At 34.7% G+C, this 23,566-nt stretch overlaps 2 protein-coding genes across 2 annotated transcripts in view; one reads left to right on the top strand and one right to left on the bottom strand.

The window, feature by feature from the left end:
* Positions 1–505: 505 nt before the first annotated feature.
* ndufb8 (NADH:ubiquinone oxidoreductase subunit B8) lies at positions 506–11,449 on the bottom strand. Its single transcript, XM_039772546.1, has 5 exons — positions 11,322–11,449; positions 10,360–10,486; positions 8,075–8,174; positions 7,694–7,849; positions 506–663 (listed from the first exon to the last, which is right to left on the bottom strand). Exons 1-5 carry the CDS (start codon positions 11,407–11,409, stop codon positions 571–573), a joined length of 564 nt encoding a protein of 187 aa, XP_039628480.1. The 5' UTR covers positions 11,410–11,449; the 3' UTR covers positions 506–570.
* A 2,241-nt stretch (positions 11,450–13,690) lies between these two features.
* Positions 13,691–23,566, top strand: part of hif1an (hypoxia inducible factor 1 subunit alpha inhibitor) — a 28,148-nt gene continuing 18,272 nt past the window's right edge. The window contains exon 1 of the mRNA XM_039772533.1: positions 13,691–14,065. Within this exon, the coding sequence (XP_039628467.1) occupies positions 13,907–14,065 (159 nt within the window). The 5' untranslated portion in view covers positions 13,691–13,906. The remainder of the gene's footprint in view (positions 14,066–23,566) is intronic.

Here is a 23,566-nt window from a genome sequence, read left to right as displayed (position 1 = left end):
CACCATAGCAGAAGGAATGTACTAATTATGACATTCCTGAGAAAAAATATGAAACCCCTTTAACATTCCAAAAACAGCAGACACTGAAACTCTTCTGCAGTACTACTTGAACAATGGCATTTCTTGGATGTTTTTTAATCTTCAGCACACTGATATAAAACGCAGAAGAACCAATTTTGCAGTAGCTATATTGTATATCGTTAGGTCAGCTTGTAAGGAATTGCAAAACTCTCAAGAAACAAGTCAATAATGTGTCAGTCATACTGCTAGTACTGTATAGCACGTGCAGTAGTAGTAGTGTGCTAAAAAGAGCTCTAATATGTACTCAGTGGTAACGCAGGGACACAGTAGGTTTCATTTGGCTTATTTGGTTTTGTTTCTGGTTAAGTGAAGGAATTCATATTCAAAGAAGAATGATCCTGCTTAGTTTACTCAATATGAGATTAAATGCACTTATAAAAGTTTTTTTCTGATGTCATCCATAAACATATCCATACAACAGTCATGATTTATCTTCATTCTAATAATTTATTTTTTAATACAGAGTAATACAACTAATGATCTGTCATATCAGATTTCATAATGTTTCACTTCTTCTGGCTCTTTGTTTGGGTCGCCACCTCTTTCAAGATACAGATTATTATAAGGATACTGTTTGGGAGCCTATGAAGAAACAAAGAAAAATAGTATTACAAAGAGAGGAGAAAAAAAAACCCCAAAGAGCTAAAAGAAAAAATTAAAATTGCAACAGTGCGGTTTTATTCTGGATCAAACTATTGCATTTAGTTTTTCATTTCCATTGCTGTCTTCAAACCTAAATGTTTATTGCATTTATACAATGGCAAATCAGGAGTTAAGAGACACAATACAGTATTTACAGTATTTGTGAAATATACAAAGAGAAAAAAATTAGTATAAAATAGAGAGAAAGCTATACACATAAACATAAAACACAGCTTACTTCCAATGACAATGGGAATAGAGAAATAGGACCCTGTAATCCTTATGTAAAAGAATACTCCACCCAAAAATATTTTTATATGTTACTTAATTCACGTAGTTTGTAGTGTTAAGAAAAAAATTTCAATTTCATATTTTCCATGCAAAACAAGATAAAGCAGTTTATATATATATATATATATATATATATATATATATATAAAAATAAATATATATAAATATATATATATAAATAAATATATATATATATAAATAAATAAATATATATATATAAATAAATAAATAAATATATAAATAAATAATAAATAAATAAATAAATAGATAGATAGATAAATATATATATATTAAATATATATATATATATATAAATAAAATTAAATTCACTAAGGCAAGACACCCATGGAAAGCACGCCGGAAGGGGAGAGGATTCACTAAGCCACCGACAAGTAAGACGCCCATGGCGCACACAGGAAGGAGCCACGCCCACCAACTCTAACACCATTGGATATGACGACAACTCGCAGAACCATGCCTAGCAACTCAGATGCGATGACACAGGAAAAATGGTGTCATTTATGTTCGTCTGTCGTAGAGTCCACATGCACCTCTGAGCCACATTGACTGTTCTTAGAGGCATGTTTCTCGCGGAAGTGAATCGCTATATGCAGCGTGTAAAACAGTTTGCGAGGGGTATCCCAAGGGTTCCTTAAAACAATCCTTTAAAAACGGAGGTTAGAACACAATGAAGGAAGCAGTCTTTAAAAACCAATAAGCCCTGTGCCTCTGTTTCGTTACCGTCTCACCTGCTTCACCAATGCAGGCCCTGCAACAGTCAAGATGCTCTCTCAGCAGCTGACCTTCTCTGTGCTTGACCGGTTCACACAGAGGTGGCGCGAGAGAAAGCCGCACACACACACAGGCAGCGCCACAGACAGAGGCACACACACAGGCAGCTGATGGGCAGGTCTCCGTGATTTTCTCTTGCAGGCGGGCACATGACCAGGCGGTGTGTATGCTTTGAGAACGAGGGTGGACACGGCAGGACTATCTAAAAACAGGCATGTTTGTCACGGATGTGAATCGCTGTATGCAGCGTGTAAAACAGTTTCCGAGGGGTTTCCCATGGTCTTAGAGTTGGTGGGCGGGTGGGTCTCTGTCAGTTGCACTTGCAAGCGGGCACATGACCAGGCAGTGTGTATGCTTCGAGAGCATGGGTGGACACGACAGCATCATCTAAGAAGAATCATATTTGTCGCAAATGTGAATAGCTGTATGCAGCGTGTAAAATGCTGTATTGTATGTTGCCCTCTCCAGAGTTACATCTTTTCATTCACCTACAATCGTATCCTCAAAACCACCCCCATTTGGACAACTGTGTCTTTCAGGAAATGTTCACCCATCAATACATAATTATGCGGCATATGCTACGCCGCGGGTTGGCTAGTATAAGATAATGCAATGGTGACACTGTTCTGTCCAAAGGCAAATGATCAAAAGATGTGAAAAACATAAAATAAAATAAATCCTTACGTAACTCGTGTAACAAACAATGCCTGTTATCCCCTTATATGCTCAAAATGTGCAAAATTAATGCATTATTTTTCTAACATAATATTTACTTTTGCCAAGTTCATCATACAATATAAACAGTAAAGACATTCCCATAATACTGTGCATTTGAACTGAAGATCCGGCTCTCCCAATCATTCACTGGTCAAGACTCCAGTCTTTAATTCAAACAGATAGTATTAGGAGTACGGCAAAAAAAAAAAAAAATTCATGCATCATGCATTTTGAGCATGGACAACAGACATATGGATTAGGCAACATTAGCTGCGAGAATTTTTTTTTCCCTCCATGGACACTTTTTACACTGTTTGCCTTTGTCATGTTTTCTCGTGTTTTGCATGAAAACATTGGTTTAAAAAATTCTCAACCACCAATACAAACTAAATGTGGCACAAGTTAAAAAGTGTATAATATATATTTTGTCACAGACGGCTGGGGTTCTTACCCGGCCGGGACGCCTAAAAGGACCGGAAGGGGGTAAGAATAGCTTCCGGGCCATGAGGGGGCAACCGCCCTGGAACAGAAAAGGACCACGGGAAAAGAGAGAAAAGATTATAACTCGTTGGGACCTGTGGCCATCGCCAGAGGGCACCTTAAACCTTGTGGGACCTGGAAATAGTTACTTCTGCCACACTCTGCAAGACGGCGGAGGAACCTTCCAGGGACGGCCGGAGTGCTTCCGGTGCAAAAGGCAGCACTTCCACCACACCAGGAAGTGCTGCCGGATGGACGTCATCAGCCACCTGGAGCACATCCGGGCAGGAATAAAAGGGGCCGCCTTCCAGCAATCGGGGAGCTAGAGTCGGGTGAGGGAGCAGGACGAAGCTCCCAGGAGGAGATTGCCGGCCAAGGACTGACAGGAAGAGGAATATTGGGGTAATTATTGATTTGTACATTGTGTGGTGTTTGTGGACTGTGTTTATTTAATGAATAATAAACGTGTGACTTTTATAAAGTTGTGGTGTCCGACTGGTGGTGTACGGGCAAGTCTGCACTATATATATATATATATATATATATATATATATATATATATATATATATATATATACACACACACTAGCAGAATACCAGCGCAGCGAGAAGAGTGTGTTAAAGAAATTATGAAAAGAAAAGGAAAGATGTGTATAAAGATATATATATGATAAAGAAACAGGCGGATATGTTTTTCATATATATACAAAGTAGTGGTCACCCCAGTCACTTGTGCACAAAAACACCCCAATACTCAGTCCTGGCCACAAATGCCTTCTCTTCGGGCCGCCTCCACACTCTCCTCGTGCCTCGTCCTACTTCCACCTGACTCTAGCCCTGAATGAAGGGAGACGGCCCCTTTTATATCCTCCCAGATGAGCTCCAGGTGATTCCCGACACTCCTTCGTTGGCCACGCCCCAGCGTGGCGGAAGTGCCGGCTGTTCTCCTGGCAGCTCACCGGGTGTGCTCCTTAATCTTCCCCCCAGCACTTCCTGGTGTGGCGGAAGTGCTGAGGTAATAGGTCCCCAAGGCATTGGGGCGCCTCCAGGCGATGACCACGGGCCCCTGCAGGGTGGGGCTTCCATGCCCTCATGGATCCAGGGTGGGCACAGACCCACATCCGGTCCCTCACAGCGTCCCGGCCGGGTCGTTGCCCCTGGCATCCCTGACAATATATATATATCTAGCAAAATACCCGTGCTTGGCAGCGGAGAAGTAAAAAGAAAAGGAAACATTTTAATAATAACGTAACATGATTGACAATGTAATTGTTTTGTCATTAGTGTTGCTGGCATATATATATATATATATAGACACACACACACACACACACACATATATATACACACGTGTACATATATATACACACACGTGTACATATATGCACACACATATATACTATGGGGTGGCAAACAGGCAAATAAATGGATTTTGTGAATATATAAAGTCGGCGTCAGAATATAGAAAGTCAGCGTCGGTATATATAAAGTCAAACTTGTTTCTGAATATATAAAGTCAAAAGTTGAATATATAAAGTCATTGCTGGAATATATAAAGTCAAAAACTGAATATATAAAGTCAGCGTCGGAATTTATAAAGTCATTCCTGATTATATAAAGTCAACATCGGAGTATATAAACTCATTCCTGAATATATAAAGTCAAAGTCAAAATCTATTGATTGAAATGATTTTGAACTGAATTAAGTGAACAAAAATGTATTCAGAAAAATAAATTAAAAAAACACTGTTCTGTTAATGTTTTGAAAATGATGCATGTGCCCTGCCCAGGATTGGTTCCTGGCTTGCGCCCAGTGTTGGCTGGGATTGGCTCCAGCAGACCCCCGTGACCCTGTGGTCGGATTCAACGGGTTGGGAAATGGATGGATATTCCAGCGCTTACTTTATATATTCCGACACTGACTTTATATATTGAAGTTTTGACTTTATATATTGCAGCGCTTACTTTATATATTCCGACGCTGACTTTATATAGTTAAATGTAGTCATCATTGCATAACTTTTTCTTTACCATAGAAATTTAAAGACTAAATTCAACTTCCATTCCTAACAAAGATATTTCTGGCGACTAAATAGAACCTACTTATATCCAAATTCGAGCTATTGAGCCGTGCCTGCCTGCCTGAATAAGTCACCCTCGCTTCGCTCTTACTTTTTTACCGTTCATTTAATCATGGCTAGTGGCGGAAAAATTATAAGATGGAAGGAGGATTACACTGAGTATCACTTTATCAAAACAATTATTGATGGCGAATCGATTATTCAAAAAGCTTCAATTGGTGATCTGTTTTTCTGTGTTAACCTCATATTTTTTCATACTTCTTCTCAAACCAAGGGAGTGCGAGGTTAAAATGAATCGGGAAGCGCTGATCAATGTAATCGGTGTACTAGGAAATCGTGCATTGAGAGAAGTTCCCCTTTGCTTGGAATGCAAAGTGTGATTAAATGCGTGATTTTTTAACGCGTAATGGAACACATGCATCAAAGCTTCTCAGCTGTGCTTGTGCTAAGAAAAGGAAACATTTTAAAAATAACGTAACACGATTGTCAATGTAACCTTTTGTAAGTAGTGCCTGGAGGATTCAGTGTGGAGAAACTCTAGAGACAGCGTGTGTATTAACCTGTGGATTTTTCTGTGAGTATTTGGTGGCAGCGTCACAAAGTTGCTTCCCTAACACTGCGTGCGTTAGCTGCAGAGCTCAGCTCAGAGCAAAATGAGGTGAAAGGGAGGGGAGATGATGACGTGACTCCCCCACCCGCCTTAACTGTCAATCCCCCACGAACACAGTCTCGGAATTTGCATAAGCACAGCCCTTCACGTGCAATTTTAACTTAGTTACAAAGTGATCAAAACTCTCGTTTATATCCTGCGTCCTCTCATTAAACTTGTATCCCACATTACCCGTGGGCATGACAAACGCCAGCGGCAGCCTGTCTATGAACTTAATTTAAACTTTAGGTTTACACCTTGCTTTCTTTCCGAGGTAGCAGCAGTCATGAATATGGTTGTATATGTTATTCGCTCGCTTCTTATTGTTTCACTGCCTTCTCAATTGTATAATGCATGTTTTCTTCAGTGCTTTTTGGAGCTCTTCCTGGTTTTCTACGCACTGCGTTGATAGTCAGTTCACGTGATTACGTGGGAGGCGTGATGATGTCACACGAAACTCTGCCCTCCATGGCTTTCAAGCTCAACTCCATTACAGTAAATGGAGAAAAATAGCTTCCAGTTATGACCATCATGCGTAGAATTTCGAAATGAAACCTGCCCAACTTTTGTAAGGAATGAGCCTGCCACACTTCAGCCTTCTACCTACACGGGAACTTGGAGAATTAGTGTTGAGTCAGTGAGGGCTTTGCCTTTTATTAGTAAGTATTATATATATATATATATATATATATATATATATATATATATATATATATATATATATATATATATATATATATATATATATATACACACACACACACAGTATATAACTTTTGGGTGGAGTTATCCTTTAAAAAATGGAACGCTTTCTCAATACAAAAGAAAGTAATCATTTCAGGAATTCTCTATCTATTGGTTAAAGAAGAATACATTTGAACAAAGACACAGTTATACACTGCAGTTTTAGAACATACTTCATAAAAACACAAATTTATAGTCCTTTACGTAAAGAATACTAAAATAAATTCTTCTCAGATGAATGAAATAATAAAACACAAATATATCTAATATGAAACTCTATGTCTTTATACCAGTCTTTCCCAAACTCCTGGGGGGAACACTGTGGCAGCAGGTTTTTGTTCCAACCACATTCCTAATCAGTGACAACATCTGATAGCACTGATCTCATTTAATTAGCAAGTATTTTTTTTCTTTTATTTGACATTCAGAAAAGCATAGCAGCATGATTTTTACATTTATAAGATATTTATCTTCTTCTGCTATAGATTTAAATGCTTAACTGTCTTTTTTTGATTATACTTTGCCCTTTCTCTGTGCAGTTTTTCCCCCTTCGTTGCATCTTAATGACAATTTAAAACAAGTAGATCAGACACCCATATTTTAGATCATCTGTACTTTGCTCCTTTCTTCACACTTATATCTTACCATCACTTTGGTAAAGGTTTACAGTATGTTTATCCTCTGTTCACAACACTCTGTTAATGAATTCTACTAGCTCAGCACTGTAAAGCAAATTTGATTCAGACCATTCTCTTTTTATCATTTATCATCAACTGCAATATTTTTTGCTGTAGTCAACTAAGTTTTTACCATTTGCCAAGGATACCCGAGATTTACACCTTTCTGAAGTCAATCCAAATAGTTAATTTTACTATGCCTACTTTCAGTCCTGTGGTTCTGACTAAATTATTTTCTTTCAGCACCCAAATTATTTATTTTTTATGAGCAGTTCTCCAGTCTTTGTATTGAGTTAGTCCCTTTGATGTTAAGGGGTGAGCCTATCTCTTTAACAAAATATGGTAAACAATTATACCCACCTCCTGACTATTATTAATAAAACCATATGTATATGCTTTGTTAATTATTTAAGATTTCAATTTCAAAATGTTTTACTCAAGTTGTTTTTGCAAATTATTCCAATAGAAAATGACACGTGAAAAGACAGCAGATAGCATATCATATTAAAATTTTATATATTTACATAATAAATACTTACCACAGGCTGATATGCTGGAAATTTTTCACCAAGCCAGAACATGAAGAGCATAATCCCAATGAATCCAAATAACTGCATACACATTTTGTTCCAAGGGACAGGACTAGGTGATGTATCAACTCTGTTTCTAATGTACATGTCAAAATGCCAATGCATCTGTAAATAAAATAGAATACTTTTTTAGCTAAGCTTGTGAAAAAGACTTAAATACTAATATAAAATTTTAAACCAACCTGTAGATATAAAAGGGGGCCGCATATGAATATCCTTCTAAGTAACTTTAATGGACAGTTCTAATGCATGGTATTAAACTAATCACAAAATTAAAAGTTTTATATGCGAGTTTTTAATTATATTAATATTAAGCTCTCAAATAAATACCGGTTCTCCCCAGTTTCTCCTTAGATCTGGATGATCCCACGAATACCATGGATCTCTTTCTTGCTGTGATTTATCTGGAAGTTTTGGGTAGTCTCCATACCTTGGAAATAAATACATATCTTATCCATATGTGTTGCTTAAATACTAGCATCCTGCATAAAAAATAACACATTATACAGGTTTCATCAACTATTATTTACTGATTTAAAGTATTACAGAAAAAAACGAAAGTGGTAGAAGTATAAAACCAATGGTGGTCCCACTTATTGTCCAATTACAGAACACATATAAAGATTCTTCAATTCAGATCCCCTTCACCAAAGATTAAAGTTCAACATGACCTGATTAAAAAAACAGCATAATTCAAGAAATTTAACAGCAACAACAAACATACTGTAGACTAATTTTCATTTTAACTCTTTTAATTTTTTGAACTGGTTTTATAGATACAGTAGGTTAAATCACAATCAATATGTTATGAGACATGCAGATATATGTTAATTCTTGTTTAAATTAAATATGACATTCCTACTCCTTACCATATAGAAAGCAAATAAATAATGAGATTGAATAGAAACTAATCATTGACTAAACAATGATGCATCTTGAAGTTTACCAGAGGTTCAGCATACTTAATTTAAGCCATTGTTAATAAAATGTCTGGCAAATTCTGAATATGTTTTGAACTGTTCCTCATAAAGTGAATTTCCTTTCTTGTAATCATTTCCCACTTTGTTAAGTTAGGTGGGTTAAATTCTTCTAGCTGAGTAAAATAAGGCAACGTGCTATAAACGCAAGTTACCACAACAGATTGTTTATTAAGCAGTAATGGGGTGTAATGTTAGAGAATTAGGGATTATTGTGAATCCAAACCTGTCATCTTATAACTAAGAGAAAAAATGTATTCCATTATAGTCTGAGTGTGATAGATCCCCAAAAAATCTGACTGAGTGAGACAGGTGCCTCATCATACAGTCTTGGTTCAGGAATATTTTGAAGAGAAATGTGTGTAACATGCAATTCTGAGATGACTTCACCCTGCTCAACACAAATTAATGAAGACTATTTTATCTACAGCTAAACACAAACTTTCTTAAAGGATATTATAACTATTTATGACAGTGGATGTATAATGTATTAACTGCATATGTCACCCAGTTTGTCCCTTCTACAGAAATGGCAGGGTTACTTAATAAACTGAAAAATTTTAAGCAATACTTATGGGTGTCCATTTTTGTTGTCTGAATATTTACCAAAGTATTCCTGGTAATTCAAATGAATAAATCCACATAAGAACCACTTATGAATATTTATCCTAGTTTTCCTAAGTGCTCAGTGTAACAATCAAGTCACCACAGCTATCAAAGCGAGGCGTACTTAAATTATCAAAAATGTACTATGACATTATTCTAAGGTTTCACATTTGTAAGGTATATATGCAATTAAAACAGCTAAAATTTCCCAATTTAAGGCTTACAAAAAAAAGAACGGTTTATACTTTTTGTTATTTGGCCAAGTGGAATTAAAACTTGATGCAAATAAGGAAAGACTTGAGAACAAAGCTAAAATGTAAGACTGAAGGAGGATGTGGGCAATGGAATACAGTCTTGGCCAAATTAAATAAATAAAATAGGAATTATAAAATAATTACATGAATAAGGACAGTGAAATGCATAAAAATGAGATATAGAATTGAAAAAATACTAAACAGAAGTCTTCTAATCATTATGAAATAGGGTTTTGCACTTTTATTTGCATAATGTACTTGCAATAACTTTAACTGCTCAACTTTTTTTAGAAATGGCTTTAAGTTTTTATGCTCTGTGCTATTTATTTACAATGTCTACTTTCATTATGGTTTTGTCATATTCAAAAGTACAGTGTATGAGACTGGCAGGGCTGAACACTATCTCATTATAATACAGACACTTTTTAAAAACAGTATTAGGACAATAAACAAAGAAACTGAATTACTAACTGACGACTTTTCAGTGAGCTGCACTGAAAGTAAAACATTTCCTGCAATATGTAGTACTAATCATTAAAGCAGATAATTGTATTTAAATAATAAATGATATTGGGTAACTACAAATAAACATATACACATTTAAAATACATTTTATGATAAGGCAGACATTGTAGCACAAAATAATAGTACACTTAATTTACTAAATATTACACCTTTCAAATTAAAGGCAGTGTCAAATTGTTTTATCTGATTAACTATTACCTTCCAATCGAAAATTTTCTACAATGGCACAATGACTGCATTAAAAAACACATACCCCATTCCATCATCTGGATAAGGCTCATAGTCTTCCACCCTCATATTGTACTTTTTAGCAGCAGCTGCTCTCTCCTCCGGCGTTTTGGGGTATGGTCCAGGGAGCATACTCTTGGACACACCAGAGGCTGGAAAAAATAAACATTGAAAAACGACATTATACGCTCATAAGACTCACACGAACACTCTGAAATCATTTCCACTGCTACGAGGAAAAACCCCATATATGATATACTGTTAATTGCGTCTTGATGTCTAGTTATACAAGATATCGTAAATAGGTCTATTTAGCAAACCTGATCAGAAATAACTGCAAGCCACATCAACTAACCCCAGAGGTTCACCCCCCAACGGCATACGAGGGGTCAAAGTTACTCCTTTTCACACAACTTCGAAAAAATGGCGATCTGTATTGAGGGCATGTGGAGTGTCGTTTTATGCCATTTCAACTATTCTTATCGGTTATGTACTTTTACTCACTACATTTCTTATCAACACAAATAACAGAGGGTTACACTAATCTAGACTATTTACACTAACAAATGTTCTTACAAACAAAAATGATAGACATTCTCTTTTTCAGCATGCACATTTCAAAATCTTTAAAATTTCCAATCCCAGTCAAGATAATAAACAGTATAATATAATAGACCAGAAATGTCAATTGCATTACCCATCGTACATGTTTGAAATCAACAACAAACACGAATTCCAATTTTCTATTATTTTCAGATCAAATAGTATTTATAAATAGTAACCACCACATTAATAAGACTAAAGTTATCAACTTGCTGTTTTGTATTGGTTTTTTTAACAATGTTATTTTGTTATTTTCCTTTCCGTAATGCAAACCTTTCCAAGGTTAAAGCAAACAATATCATCTATGCATAAATTGTGGTTCTAATGAAAATTTAGTTATACTGAACGATTTAAGAATTATAAATACTTTGAATGATAACTGACCTGCTCTAGCCCTTGACAAGAACGATGTAACCCCAGTGACATTCTTGCGTAAAAACGTCTGAAACAGTCTGTTTCTGAGGGCCGCCATACTGGTAGTGATTGATGGGCGGGACTAAAGGACGCGCATGTGCAAAAGTAATTGCGAGGTGATTTACGGGTCGGCCTAAGGCCAAAATTTATATGAAAGAAAGAAAGAACGCAGGCTATCATCCATCCGTTTTCTAATTTCGCTTCATTGTGAAAATGGTCGAAGGGTCGTCGGAGCCTATCCCAGCAAGCATAGAGCACCAGTCTGTCGCTGGGCGATCATATTTTCTTGATATCCCAAATATAAAACACTAAAAGCATTAATTTTATAAAGATTTACTCACAAAACTAGAACTAATTTTCACATGCGTGATATTCATTTTTATGATTAAAATATTTTCTCATTACAGGATAAACAAATCTTTCTACTTATACATATAACTTTATAGCTTTATAGGAGGGATTATCTTGCAAAACATTGATGTAGGCCACCATCAATGGATTTATGCTATTAACCACCTCTCGTGGAGTAATGCACTTAATCAGGCTATCCCGAGTATTTTTCAGATTTCATTTCAATTTAATTTCAGTTCAGTTTTGTTGTCCCAAGAAGGTAAGTCTGGTTGGTCAACAGGCTTTACAGATACACCATGTCATAACATTAAAACACAACACAAAGAACACCTCCATTAAAAATAAACTTAGAGCAAATAAATACACAATGAGCATAATAGTTATGGTCAAACATTACATCAAACAAAGTAGACGTGAAAATTAAACCAACATTTAGATTTGACTGATGAGTGGCACAAATACTAATTGTTCATCTTGTGATTTAACCCAGCGGATGTTTATTAAAATTTAACTTATTTAGAAGACTATCAGCTGTTGGAATAAAACAGTACCGGTTACTTTGTATGCTTGGAACCTGTGACCTAATTGCAACAAATGAAAGTGGAAATGTAGTGGGTGAATCCTGTCTCACAGAATACACTCTGCTTTCCATAATACTTTGTTGTTAAACAGGTTTGTTAGATTGGGCTGTTGAGATGTTGTTACTTTGTTTTGCTCCATTTTACAAGTTGATTTAATTTGTTTTGTTGAAGACATTAAAATTTCCAAACCTTGTCTGCAAAACTTAAGTAAAGAAAGACTCAATACAAGATTTATAATAGAGTGACATAATGGTAGGGCCCGCATAAAATGACGATATTGTTTTGTGGGTGAATGGTGTTTCTTCTGAAATCAATTATAAGTTTTTAGTTTTTGTAAAGTTCAGGTATGGAAAAGACTTATCACACCAGTTAACAAAATAATCTACCACAGAATCATAACTGGTTTCATTCTCATTTAGTAGGCTAACAATCAATGCGTCATCAGCAAATTTTTAAATTAACCTATTTTCAAATTTACTGTGACAACTATTTGTATAGTAGATGTACAAAAGTGGTGAAAGAATACCGCCTTGTTGGGATCCTGTGAATGAGCACAGCATATCAAACAAAAAACGTTAACTTTCACTCTTCGAGTCCTGTCTGTTAAGAAAAATCAAATCAGTCATCGTATCAAATTGAATTCCAAATTAAAATCCTTTATAAGAGTCTCCTCCTCAAGAAGGTGGGTCTTGATGATGTTAAAAACTTAATAGATTAAAGTGAGTCATGATGCCCTCCAAGTGGTTATATAACAGATGAAGTATTTTTTACAATATAAATAATATAAGAAAGGTTCTCGTCATGGTTACCCTGAACAAGATTAGTGGTCGCGGTAGAACCTTGGGTGTATGGATTATTGCATCAAAACCTTTAAGATCATATTGAGTTATAATCAAATAATATCAAATTAGTAAATACATAATGTAAGAATTAATTGCATACATGTAAAACCTTAAAAGAAGAATTAACCCGCAGTTTGATTTAACAGTCTTTTTCAGATCCATCAATCGATCAGTCGAGTAAAAGAAAGAAACAAGTGAAATCGAGCACGCGTTACTGACGGGCATCGCGACGTCTGACAAATGGATCAAGTTAAATTAAAAATAAATAAATGCGTTATGCGCCTGCGTCAAATCAAAGGGGTAAAAAGTCCACGGGTAACAGGTATCAATACACCAATTGCCAGTTTTTTCGTAAAAATCAACCGGCCTTTCAGTTTATTTTTGCACTTTTCTGTGTGTTTTAGTGTATTGCATTCGAGACTTATAACAGATTTCAAGATTCATAAAAATCTATCACAAAGTATACTTTAATAAAGCAATTCTGAGATTTCAGTATCAACTAGTGCTCCTCCTCATCGCTAGGTGGTACTGTTTTTTAAAGAGCGCAGGGCACGGATTTTGCGACCTTACTCTTATGGCATAAACACTTTCCTCTGTTTTGGGTTGTGTTGACAGTCTAGCTTCCACATCAGGATTGCAGTAGAGCGCATATCGTTTTTTTATATTTGTAGTTGCAGTATGGTTTCGTTCTGTGTACAGTAACTTACGCGGAACTTCATTTCAGCAGGCCTTCTTTTTGCTTTATTGTTTTGAGTACGAAGAAGCACCTGTCTGCATTGCTATGGCAGCCGCAGTAAATGATGGAGCGAGTGGCGATTTCTCAGAGAGTCAGTGTTCGGGTTGGACAGAATCTCAGCTTCGCAAGTACCCCTTTCACACCAAACAAATCCCCAGGCTGTCTTATACAGACCCTCGGGCAGAGATGTTAATAGATAATGAGGTGAGTGATTAATTACGTATCCCTTCTATGAGTTTAATATGCATTGGTTTCCCTGAATGTGCACTTTAGAAAAGTATAGCTTGTGTTAAAAGTGTCACAACATAATATTAGTTTGATTTTTGGGTAAGTTTTATTAAAATATAAATTTCCATATGGAATTTCCAAAGTTTGTTAGATGCGCTGCTTTGGAAACGTAAACGGACAGTTTAGGATCTGGGATGATATCCGTGACTGTTTCTAGTGTGTTTACATTTGTGAATCAAACTTTTGATTATTCATTGGCTACCGGCCACTGAATGGTTTCGATTGATCATGCAGATGTATTGTATCGTCCCCACCAGCTGTTGTATGTCTCTGGCATTAGTAGAACTAGAACAGAAAAAAATCCTGGTGCGCAAAAGGGATGCAGCATTTTGTAAATTATTCTTCTGATAAATTATCAAAGAAAAAAGATCACTGCATGACTAGCGTTCTGTGCATGTCGGTAACAATCCAAAGGTTATTGAGTGGATGTGCTGTTTATGTTAAAACGTTTAATCATATTTAACCGTCCGAACACTTTGCAAGTTTTTCCATTTCAAGTATACTTTATATGACAGATTCTGTACAAACTAATGACAACAGCAGCAAAAACGAAGTTTTTCTGAAACATTGAACAGTAGAAAACGTTCGCCGCGGTTTAGCTAATTATACACAACTTTATATTTGCTGTTTGTTTCACGCGCATTTTGGTAAATAGGGATTATTTTAATCATGTCTTGTATTTGTATTTATACAAGATATGTAACTAGTATTACAATTTTAGCCTGTTGACAGTTTCTAACGCGCTGTCAAATAACGATTGCTTAAATGGAGGGTCGTTTAGATTTCCTTTGTTAGTTTAAAAGTAAATACAGTAATGAAGTCTGTCGGGTCAGTGTTATGCATTCGTTCACTTTGCAGCATCTTCACAAGCATTTGATCATTGTTTTCTGCGTCTGGACAGCATTCTATACAATATGATTGAAATTTCCACTTGACCTAATGACACTTTACTCAGTTCCATTGCAAATACTAGTATTTAAAACTGATCTGCTTGTGTGACTGTTTTTCTCTTCCCTGTGGGCACAAAGTTTTCCAAAATATTTTCCTCAAGAGTTTATCCTAATGAGGGTCATGTTTCAGGACAGAGAATAATTCTATTCCATATGTGTTTGCCACAAGGCCACATTGCTGAGCCTCAAGATATCGACATCTATGGAATTACCAAAAATAAGTAGTTTTTATAAAACGGAATGCAGTTAAACTGTAGAAAGATATCTCAAATGTGCATTAAATCCTAACTAGAAAAATGTAAGTTAAATTCTGAATTGTGCTTTCGCTTTCAGACAGAGAGATTTGCCAATTTTAGTGTTGTGGATAAGATATAAGAATTATGTTTCAACATGACTCAACTTAAGTTATATTTAAAGTTAGTTTTTTTTAAGTTTATAAGTCCTACATAAGCCATTAATACTTTGCAACTGCTATCTCCTAGATTACCTTTTAAGATTAATGTGTTCAACAGGTATTTTATTATATCTGGCACACACATGATACTAGCTTTTATCCTTTAACATATAACAATGTTTGTCTGCCTCTAGAAAAATCTTTAAAAGCAATATTTAATATCTTTTTTTTTTTTTTTTTACTTCTCGTTTATAGTATTTTTTTTAACTAATTTTGTCAATGGCTGCTGGATCCTTAATCAGATTTCTTGTTATTGTAATATACAAAACAGCTAAGTGTCATTTTTTTATTTTTAGTACAATTTCACTCAGCATCTCTTGTCAGGTAACCCTTCTTTAAAACAAATATAAACCTTTTATCAATAAGAGTCATATTCTTATTTTTCATTAGGTGTTGATTACAGACTGTTAAGTTGTTTTAGTTTTCTCATTTTGGTCCTTTGTTTCATAACTGGCATTATGTACAGGGATGGTTCTTCCTTCTTTAGTTTTTGTTGGTGTCATGGTTCTCTGCACTCAAATTCCATGAGTAACTAAAATTAATAAAGTGTATACAATTGACCTTTACTGGTAATAACTTAATTTCTATACTTCCTTAATTTAAGCAAGGGGCACACAGAGTCCATCACTGTGTTGCACAAATCCATATTCTCTTACAAGTGTATCTAATGTATCTTTTAGATCTTGGCTGAAGACTTTTGCAGAAACACTGGTGATGCATTTATTTATGCTATTAGAGAACATATGTGGCAAATAAACTAGTCTGAGTTGATTAAATAAAGGTGTTTTTAATCTGAAATAAGTAATAATTTTATTTTATAAAATTCTGCATAGTTTCTCTTGACTTAATAAAGAATTGTTAAATTCTGTCTAGCTGTATTATTTCTATATATGGTCTACCAAACATTTGCTTCTGTTTACATTAACAATGCAAGCTAGATTTCAACGCCTGATGTTAAATCCCATCCTTTTTGAATTTGTTGAAACGTATTACATTTTAGTATTTTTTTTTTATTTTTATCTTGTATTAATTGTATTCTTCTGTCCTTAAACTCTGACTCTTTGAAGATGTAAGACAATTGTTGCTAGAAATGTAAAAGAAAAATTAAGCGTGTATTAGGCTGTCGTCTGTAATTGTGTTATATTTTAAACCATTCTACATTAAAAATTTTGTCAGTGTTTTTGCTATAGATATAGAAAACTAGTTTATTCCAGATTCCCTTTACCTTCTCTGTGAATAAGTACTTCCTGTCTTCTCTGTTAATCGCACGTCTCCTTAATTTCCCTTGGTGTTGTCAAGAATGATTTTTACAATATGTAACCAAACTTTTTGATGTATATGGCCTAAAGTTTCATTTTAAAATGTTAGTATAGTTTTGCAAGTATTTAATATTTTTGACAATGTGCCATTCTCTTACAGTGTAAAGGTGGCATTGGCATGTCAATAGGTTCCAGTAATACTACTGTAGTTCCTTGTCTTATTTTTTTTATTCATTTTACATTAAAGTCCAACCATGATATTAAAAACAGTATTGTTAAGTCCTGGGTTTATGTAAAACTGAAAGGAACTGCAAGGAGAGTAACAGCAAGCTTAACCTTAAAACATAAAGATTGGAATAAGAAACACGATTTTCTGTTCCAAGGCCAGGTTTTGACCTGTCATATGTTATATAGTCACTCAGTGGTACACTGTCTTTAGGAAACTGTATTTAATTTCTAAATTTAAAAAGCACAGTGAGTTGTTCATTGCTCGGGCATTTTAAATGGAAAGGAGACACCCGTTCTGTAAGCTATTCTTCTTGTACCATCCTGCACAGAAAACCTAAGATGACCAAGTCTCCAGAAATGATGTAATACATGTCACTATTAACTTATTCAATCTTCAAGCTTCTTTTGTTTTTACCACCTTGTGCAGTTACCTTGAATGTGGATTATGTAGTTGTATGTGCATCTTTATGAAATATTTTTATCTTATGAGAACAAGTGCATCAGAAACTAGAATTTCATTTGAATTTTACATTTAATAAAACTAGTACGGTTTTTGTAAAGAAACTTTAAATGGTTGTTTTCTTTATTACATTATAAACAACAATAATCAGAAATTTTGTTACAGGTGGGTAGCTTTATGTGTATGCCTTACACTAACTTAAGTTTGGAATTTAAACCAAACATGTCTTTTCTCTTATTTATTTTCTTTTTTATCTTGTTTACTTGTTGTGTACTCCACAAGTTGGTCTTTATTTTGCATAGAACTTTTAGTTACTGCACACATTTTCCTAATACATTGTTTAATTCAATTACCTGTCAGAATACTGTTATAACTACAGCTAGCTTTACTTTCACATGCTATAATACACTTAAATGTTGTAAATGTGTCAGTTGGTTCATTGTAATTGTAGAATGAAAACGTTGGCATACATGAAACCGAAACTGATATGGAACAGATGAGTAATCTAGGTGGGGAAGAAACCACTTGACATGGGCTGACTGATGAAAACCAGTCATAAAAGTTCTTAATGTGCTACCATCACATACAGTAGAGATCAGCCTTCTTTCAACAACTGATTACAGATATGTGACAATTTGCTGTTTATCATCCCGGAATACTCACTTGTTTTCTGGCAATACTGTATATAAAATATGCTGTATAACATGATTTTTTTGCCCTGTTTTAAAGACTCCTCTTTATATTATACTTGGAATACTTGTGAAAGAAAGGTACTGTACAAACAAATTTTTAGTTTAACACTTATTCAGTGATCCTAATTGTATTTAAGCTGATGCAGAAAATAGATATCTGGCTGTTTTTCTTTGCTACATTTTGACAAGTGACATGGTATCTAATAGATTGTATCAGAGTAAGTTATATGTGCAGCACTAATACTGTTGTCCTACACCCTAAATAAATTAAAATGACTGTAATTGTGAATGTTACCTTAAATATACTACCATATATATGTTTAGCTTACAGAAAAATGAAACACTACTGTTAGTTTCATTCATGTCATTAGAAAACGGCATAGGACATTCTTTAAGTGCAGTAGCTACAACACTATTACTTTTAATATATAAATTAAAAACAAATATAAATATTAGTTATAAAAATAAGAAGCAACTATGACCAAAGGTTGTGCAGTTTAGGAAAATGGGAATATTCATATTTGCAGAATAAATGTAATCCATAAAAATAATTGCTATGAAAACAAATAATACAAAATGTTCAGTCCGATGATAAGTACATTTAAATATTGAATTAACCTTTTTAGGCATTACCAGCAGGAATTTCCTTTTGGCAATTAAATTGATTTAAAAGAATGCCTGTAGCCACATGGGTACTTGAGGCCCAGACTTACTACTAATTATCCTACTGCTGGATAATTAACTGGAAATTCTTAAGTGCATAGTCTCAGAGTTACAGAAGGTGTTCAGCCCTGGTTGTTGATGGCCATAGTGGCTTTAGGCTTTATGTCCAGCCAATTCTTTATTCTACATGTGGTTTGTTCTTTCTTTATACAATTACAGTGCCAATACACTTTCAAATAAGAATTTTCCTGTACTATGTACACTTTTTATAATTCTACCATTAGTGATTCAACTACTACAACAAAAGAACTCAAAAGGGTTTATTCACGTAATAGGAATTTAATATTTTAAGATTAATACAAGAATATCTTAGTTTCCCCGATTTATACTTTTTTTTTTGTTTTTGTTTTTAATATATTGGTTATTTAGGCCCTTGCCTGATAATTATCATGCAGTTGACATTTTTGAATTTGTTAATATGCTGTTTGCCTGCAGTTGTGCTGTATGAATTTGTGCAAAACTAAACATTACTACTTTTAATTAAAACATTGTTTGCTATTATAACCTTTATCTGTTTTCATTCTCTATTTACAGTAACACTACATTATGCATTTTTTGTATGTATCATCTTTTTTGTTTTTCTAATTCACCTTATCTGTAGTTTGTGAGCAGCACCTATATCTGTTATTTCTACTTGTTTGATCTTTATCAAGCAATATTTTTAATACAAGGTTGTAATTATTTATTTTTGTTAAAGTGAAGGTATGAACTTTCAAAAACCGCATATTTAACTGAGACAGGAATCCAAGTAAGAGAATAAAATGTTTGGGCTAAAAATGAAGGGCCACTGTGATCATAACTAAGCACCCTAGTTTTACAAGAAGTGGTTCAATAACAAATTATATTATACTGTAGTGCTTTTACTATTAAATTCTGATGTTATACTTTAGTTTTACTTGGCACCTGATACCCTCAACCTCTGATGCCACCATGGCTATCTTTGAACCAGCTTCCATGAAAAGTGTTCTATGCAAATGAGTATGTGATGAATGAAATTAAAGTATAACATATAATGGTGAGTGTTCAACGTTTTTGGTTAGGCAACATTTCGTTAGGGACTAAAACATTTAATGATATTCAGTAAATTCTGGATATTGTTTGCATAGGCAAAGAGAAAAAAGCATGTGTGCCCGGAAAATGGCACACAATTCAGGGCATTAGAGATCGGCAATCCTGAATGGCCTTGAAGACTGTTGGTGGAAAAGCTGGTATATTACGAGCAAAAACGAAAAAAAAAAAAAAAACTGAGAAAGTATATGCAAAGGTCTGACACGTGATTTAAAGACCATTAAAGAACTTGCATTAATGTGGGTGCAATGAATGGAGAAAGTCTTAAAACATGATTTAAATACGAGTTACACATATCTTGAAAAAATAAGTTTCACCGTGTGAACATTATTCAAAACCAGTCTTTACAAATTTTTCTTATGAATTCAAGATATTTTCTGATAATGCAGGATGTCTACTAAAAATTACATTTTTGAAATTTTAACAAATTACATTTATTTTTTGTGAGGCTGCTTTCAACAAAGCTAAGACAAAATTGATTAATGCAGAATGCTGTATTATCTATATAGTATACATCTTAAAATACAGTACAGCAAGCAGACAAACTACACTATATTAAATAAATGTATTTCTTCAACTTAAGAAATTATTTTAGCCAAGTTTTTATGAAAAAGCGAGTATTGACCGCTTTTCTTCTGATTATCATGTTCACATTTGAATTTTTATCGATTTTAAAATGTTCCTTAAAACGGTTATGCTTGGATAAGCACTGATTATTTTTGTAGAATGTGTTTTTTGTTATATCCTGCATAAAATGCACACTTGCGATTAAACTGCTTGAGTTTAACTCATCAAATTAATTTGCTGATACCCACGGTGACAGATAGTAGGTAAAATGGCTAAAAACACGACTGACATTTTGGAATTCGTTAATTTCCTATTGGACCTATTATTATTTTCGTGCAAATACAAACAAAAAATTACTACTTTAAATTAAACGTTTTGTTTGATATTATCAGTTTACTGGTTTCATTCCCGATCGAAAATGACACCACATAATGCGTTATTTGTATCTTTGTTTTTTTTCTCTCTCTCTCTTTTGTCATTTTCTCTTTTCTCATACACATTTTCTGTAACTTGCACCCGGTAATTGTTTTCAGTGAGTGCAGTTACTTAAAAGACAACAAATGTATATAATTTAATGTATTAATGGGACGGTATAAACGCGTCGTTTCATCTCATGGACTTTATTCATAATTCAAGAATAATTAAGGGGTTAACCTCCTAAGGGTTTAACCTATTTTTCCCTAACATTTTATTTAGCAACGTAAAATTTACTTTAGTCTGTTTTTGGTATATTTTTTTATAATGGAAATGGTACATGAATTTATAATTTAGTTTTAAATTATATTCCTATAAAATGATCATTAATATTTTTAAATAAAGATTATGAAATTAGTGGCTTTTGTTTTGCTCTTAGAAATGAAATCCAAATCGTAAACAGTTATTTGCATGCATAGCGAAACCTGCCTCACGTTGTGCAATTCCTTTCGGCTGGTGATACATTCCGAATTTCCGTCCATAAAGTGGAAGTTGAGTCGTTTATAAGCATATTGTTGGCTGGGCATACACACATCACCCTTCCGCCTAATCAGTATCCACTTCAGTCTCGGTAAGAGAGCTGAGAGCGGGGATCTAGCGCACGTGTCAACTGTGATGTACGCTGCTACAGTCACGTAGCGTTGCTTGCCAGATTGCGCATGCGTACTTGTCCAACTCCTGCGAGAGCATCTTGTGCAATTGTTTGGACATAAAGGGGTCATAGATGAATAGCGTTATTTTGTTATTGGAGGAGGAGGTTGGGAGAGAGTTCAAAGTTATTAGTTGAAAAATATAATGGTATGCAGCTAAATAACTGCTTTTTGTCATTTAGAATGTTATCTATTATAATATCGGAAATGTACACTTGCTTTTGTGTATCGTCTGACATTTATCTTTGGGCAATGTTCTAATTACTTTTAAAGATTGGGGTTATTTGTTTAGTTAGTCGGAAATGCGTGCATCTTGTATCCAAATTGTTGATGTGTTGGCTGATTGTCCACAATTAGCCCCAATCCGTGGCCCGAAATCCATCCCGTTTGTCAGTGCTTTCACTCTGTACTACATTGTGTATCTGACGACAGAATTAAGCTTTTAGTAACAGCTGATAGTGTTATTAATGGTTGATGCACCTGAGCTGTGTATAAACTCTACCACTATAAACTATAATATTAGAACAAATTTCGGAAAGCTTTTCCACTAAAAGTATAAATATGTACAGTCACTGTACATTGAGTGCTTTGAAAAAGTATTGGCCTGCGTGCAGATTTTCTTAACGCTGATTTTTGACACTTTTTTTGAGGCCGTCAGCCAGATTACAAGTCATGAAGGATTCCAGCACCAACTGGCACTGTTAGAAAAAGTAATCGCCCCCTTCCTAGCTGTTACAAGTGGAAACATCTTTATAATAATAATAATAATTCCTAACATTTGTGTAGCGCTTTTCTCTCTACTTAAAGCGCTCTCCATACAGGGAGGACCCGGGACGTGAACCCATGATCCCATAATACTGTGAGGCTGCAGCGCCTACCACTGTGACAATTACTGCAAAAAATCAATACAGGTATTGCACACCATTACAAAAGAATTTTGGCCTATTCTTCCCAATTAAAACTGCTCATATTTAGAAATATGGTAGGTTGTTGTACAGAAACCTATTTTCATCACTCAAAAAAAAAATTTCTTATCCCGCAATAGCGTCAGATTATTAATCAATAACTATGGTGTTATTTTGCTAAAGTATTGCCTGTTGCTGCTGTTATTGTATGTGTGTGGTTTGCAATCAAGTTACAAGAACTGAACAAAAGCTGTTTCCATATAGTTAGGTTTAATCGTATTAAAGTTTAGTGCAGGTATTTTTAAATACTGTAGGCAGAGTAATAGATCAAGCATTTCTGTCTCACATCACAATGGTCTGAATAGGGTATGCATGAATTTTGGGATTAATCAATATTGGTAAGTGTGCTTTACAGCAAATGATTACCTGTTTAAATGCGGAACACTGGAAATAAGTCAGTAATACTTAATCAATTTTCAAATTACATTTAGTCCTTCATGTGCTTGAGAGGTAGACAATGTCCATTCATTTTTTCCACCCCCAACCTTAGCCCCTGAGCATTGAAGGTCTGAACAATAGCTGCTGCGCCACCAGATCACATTGTTTCAGAATATCTGTTTGTAAGTAGCTGGATTAAAATTTAAATAGATACTTTATGGCGATCCTTTGCAGCCTATAAATACTGTCCACCACATTTGCTCCTTGCCTTCAACCTAGTGTTGTTGTCATAATCACTGGTTCTCTCTGACCCTAAACTGGGCAGATTAAATTTACCCTTCAACTCATGCTGGATTGAATGTATATCTGACTTTGTGTCAGTCCTTGTCTCTTGATTATATGCTACATATTTGCTTAACTTCTCCCTCAATAGCTGTCTCTAGACAGCCAGAGCATGCTAAGTGTACCCATCTCCGCTTCGACAGATTACTTGGTGACCCCACCCAAAGAAGGCACTCAGAGTCTCAGGATAGGCAGCAGAATCAATCT

This window comes from Polypterus senegalus, chromosome 1 (assembly GCF_016835505.1).
Source record: "Polypterus senegalus isolate Bchr_013 chromosome 1, ASM1683550v1, whole genome shotgun sequence".
NCBI lineage: Eukaryota > Metazoa > Chordata > Cladistia > Polypteriformes > Polypteridae > Polypterus > Polypterus senegalus.
This window is presented reverse-complemented; position numbering and strand designations above follow the sequence as displayed.

Excerpts from the sequence above, each read along its gene's own strand:
- ndufb8 (XM_039772546.1), bottom strand. The coding sequence starts at position 11,409 with ATGGCGGCCCTCAGAAACAGACTGTTTCAGACGTTTTTACGCAAGAAT. Across the intron at positions 8,175-10,359 it reads TATCCAGATGATGGAATGGG|GTATGGAGACTACCCAAAAC; the intron begins GTATGTGTTTTT and ends TTTATTTCCAAG. Across the intron at positions 7,850-8,074 it reads GGAGAAACTGGGGAGAACCG|ATGCATTGGCATTTTGACAT; the intron begins GTATTTATTTGA and ends TTTTATTTACAG.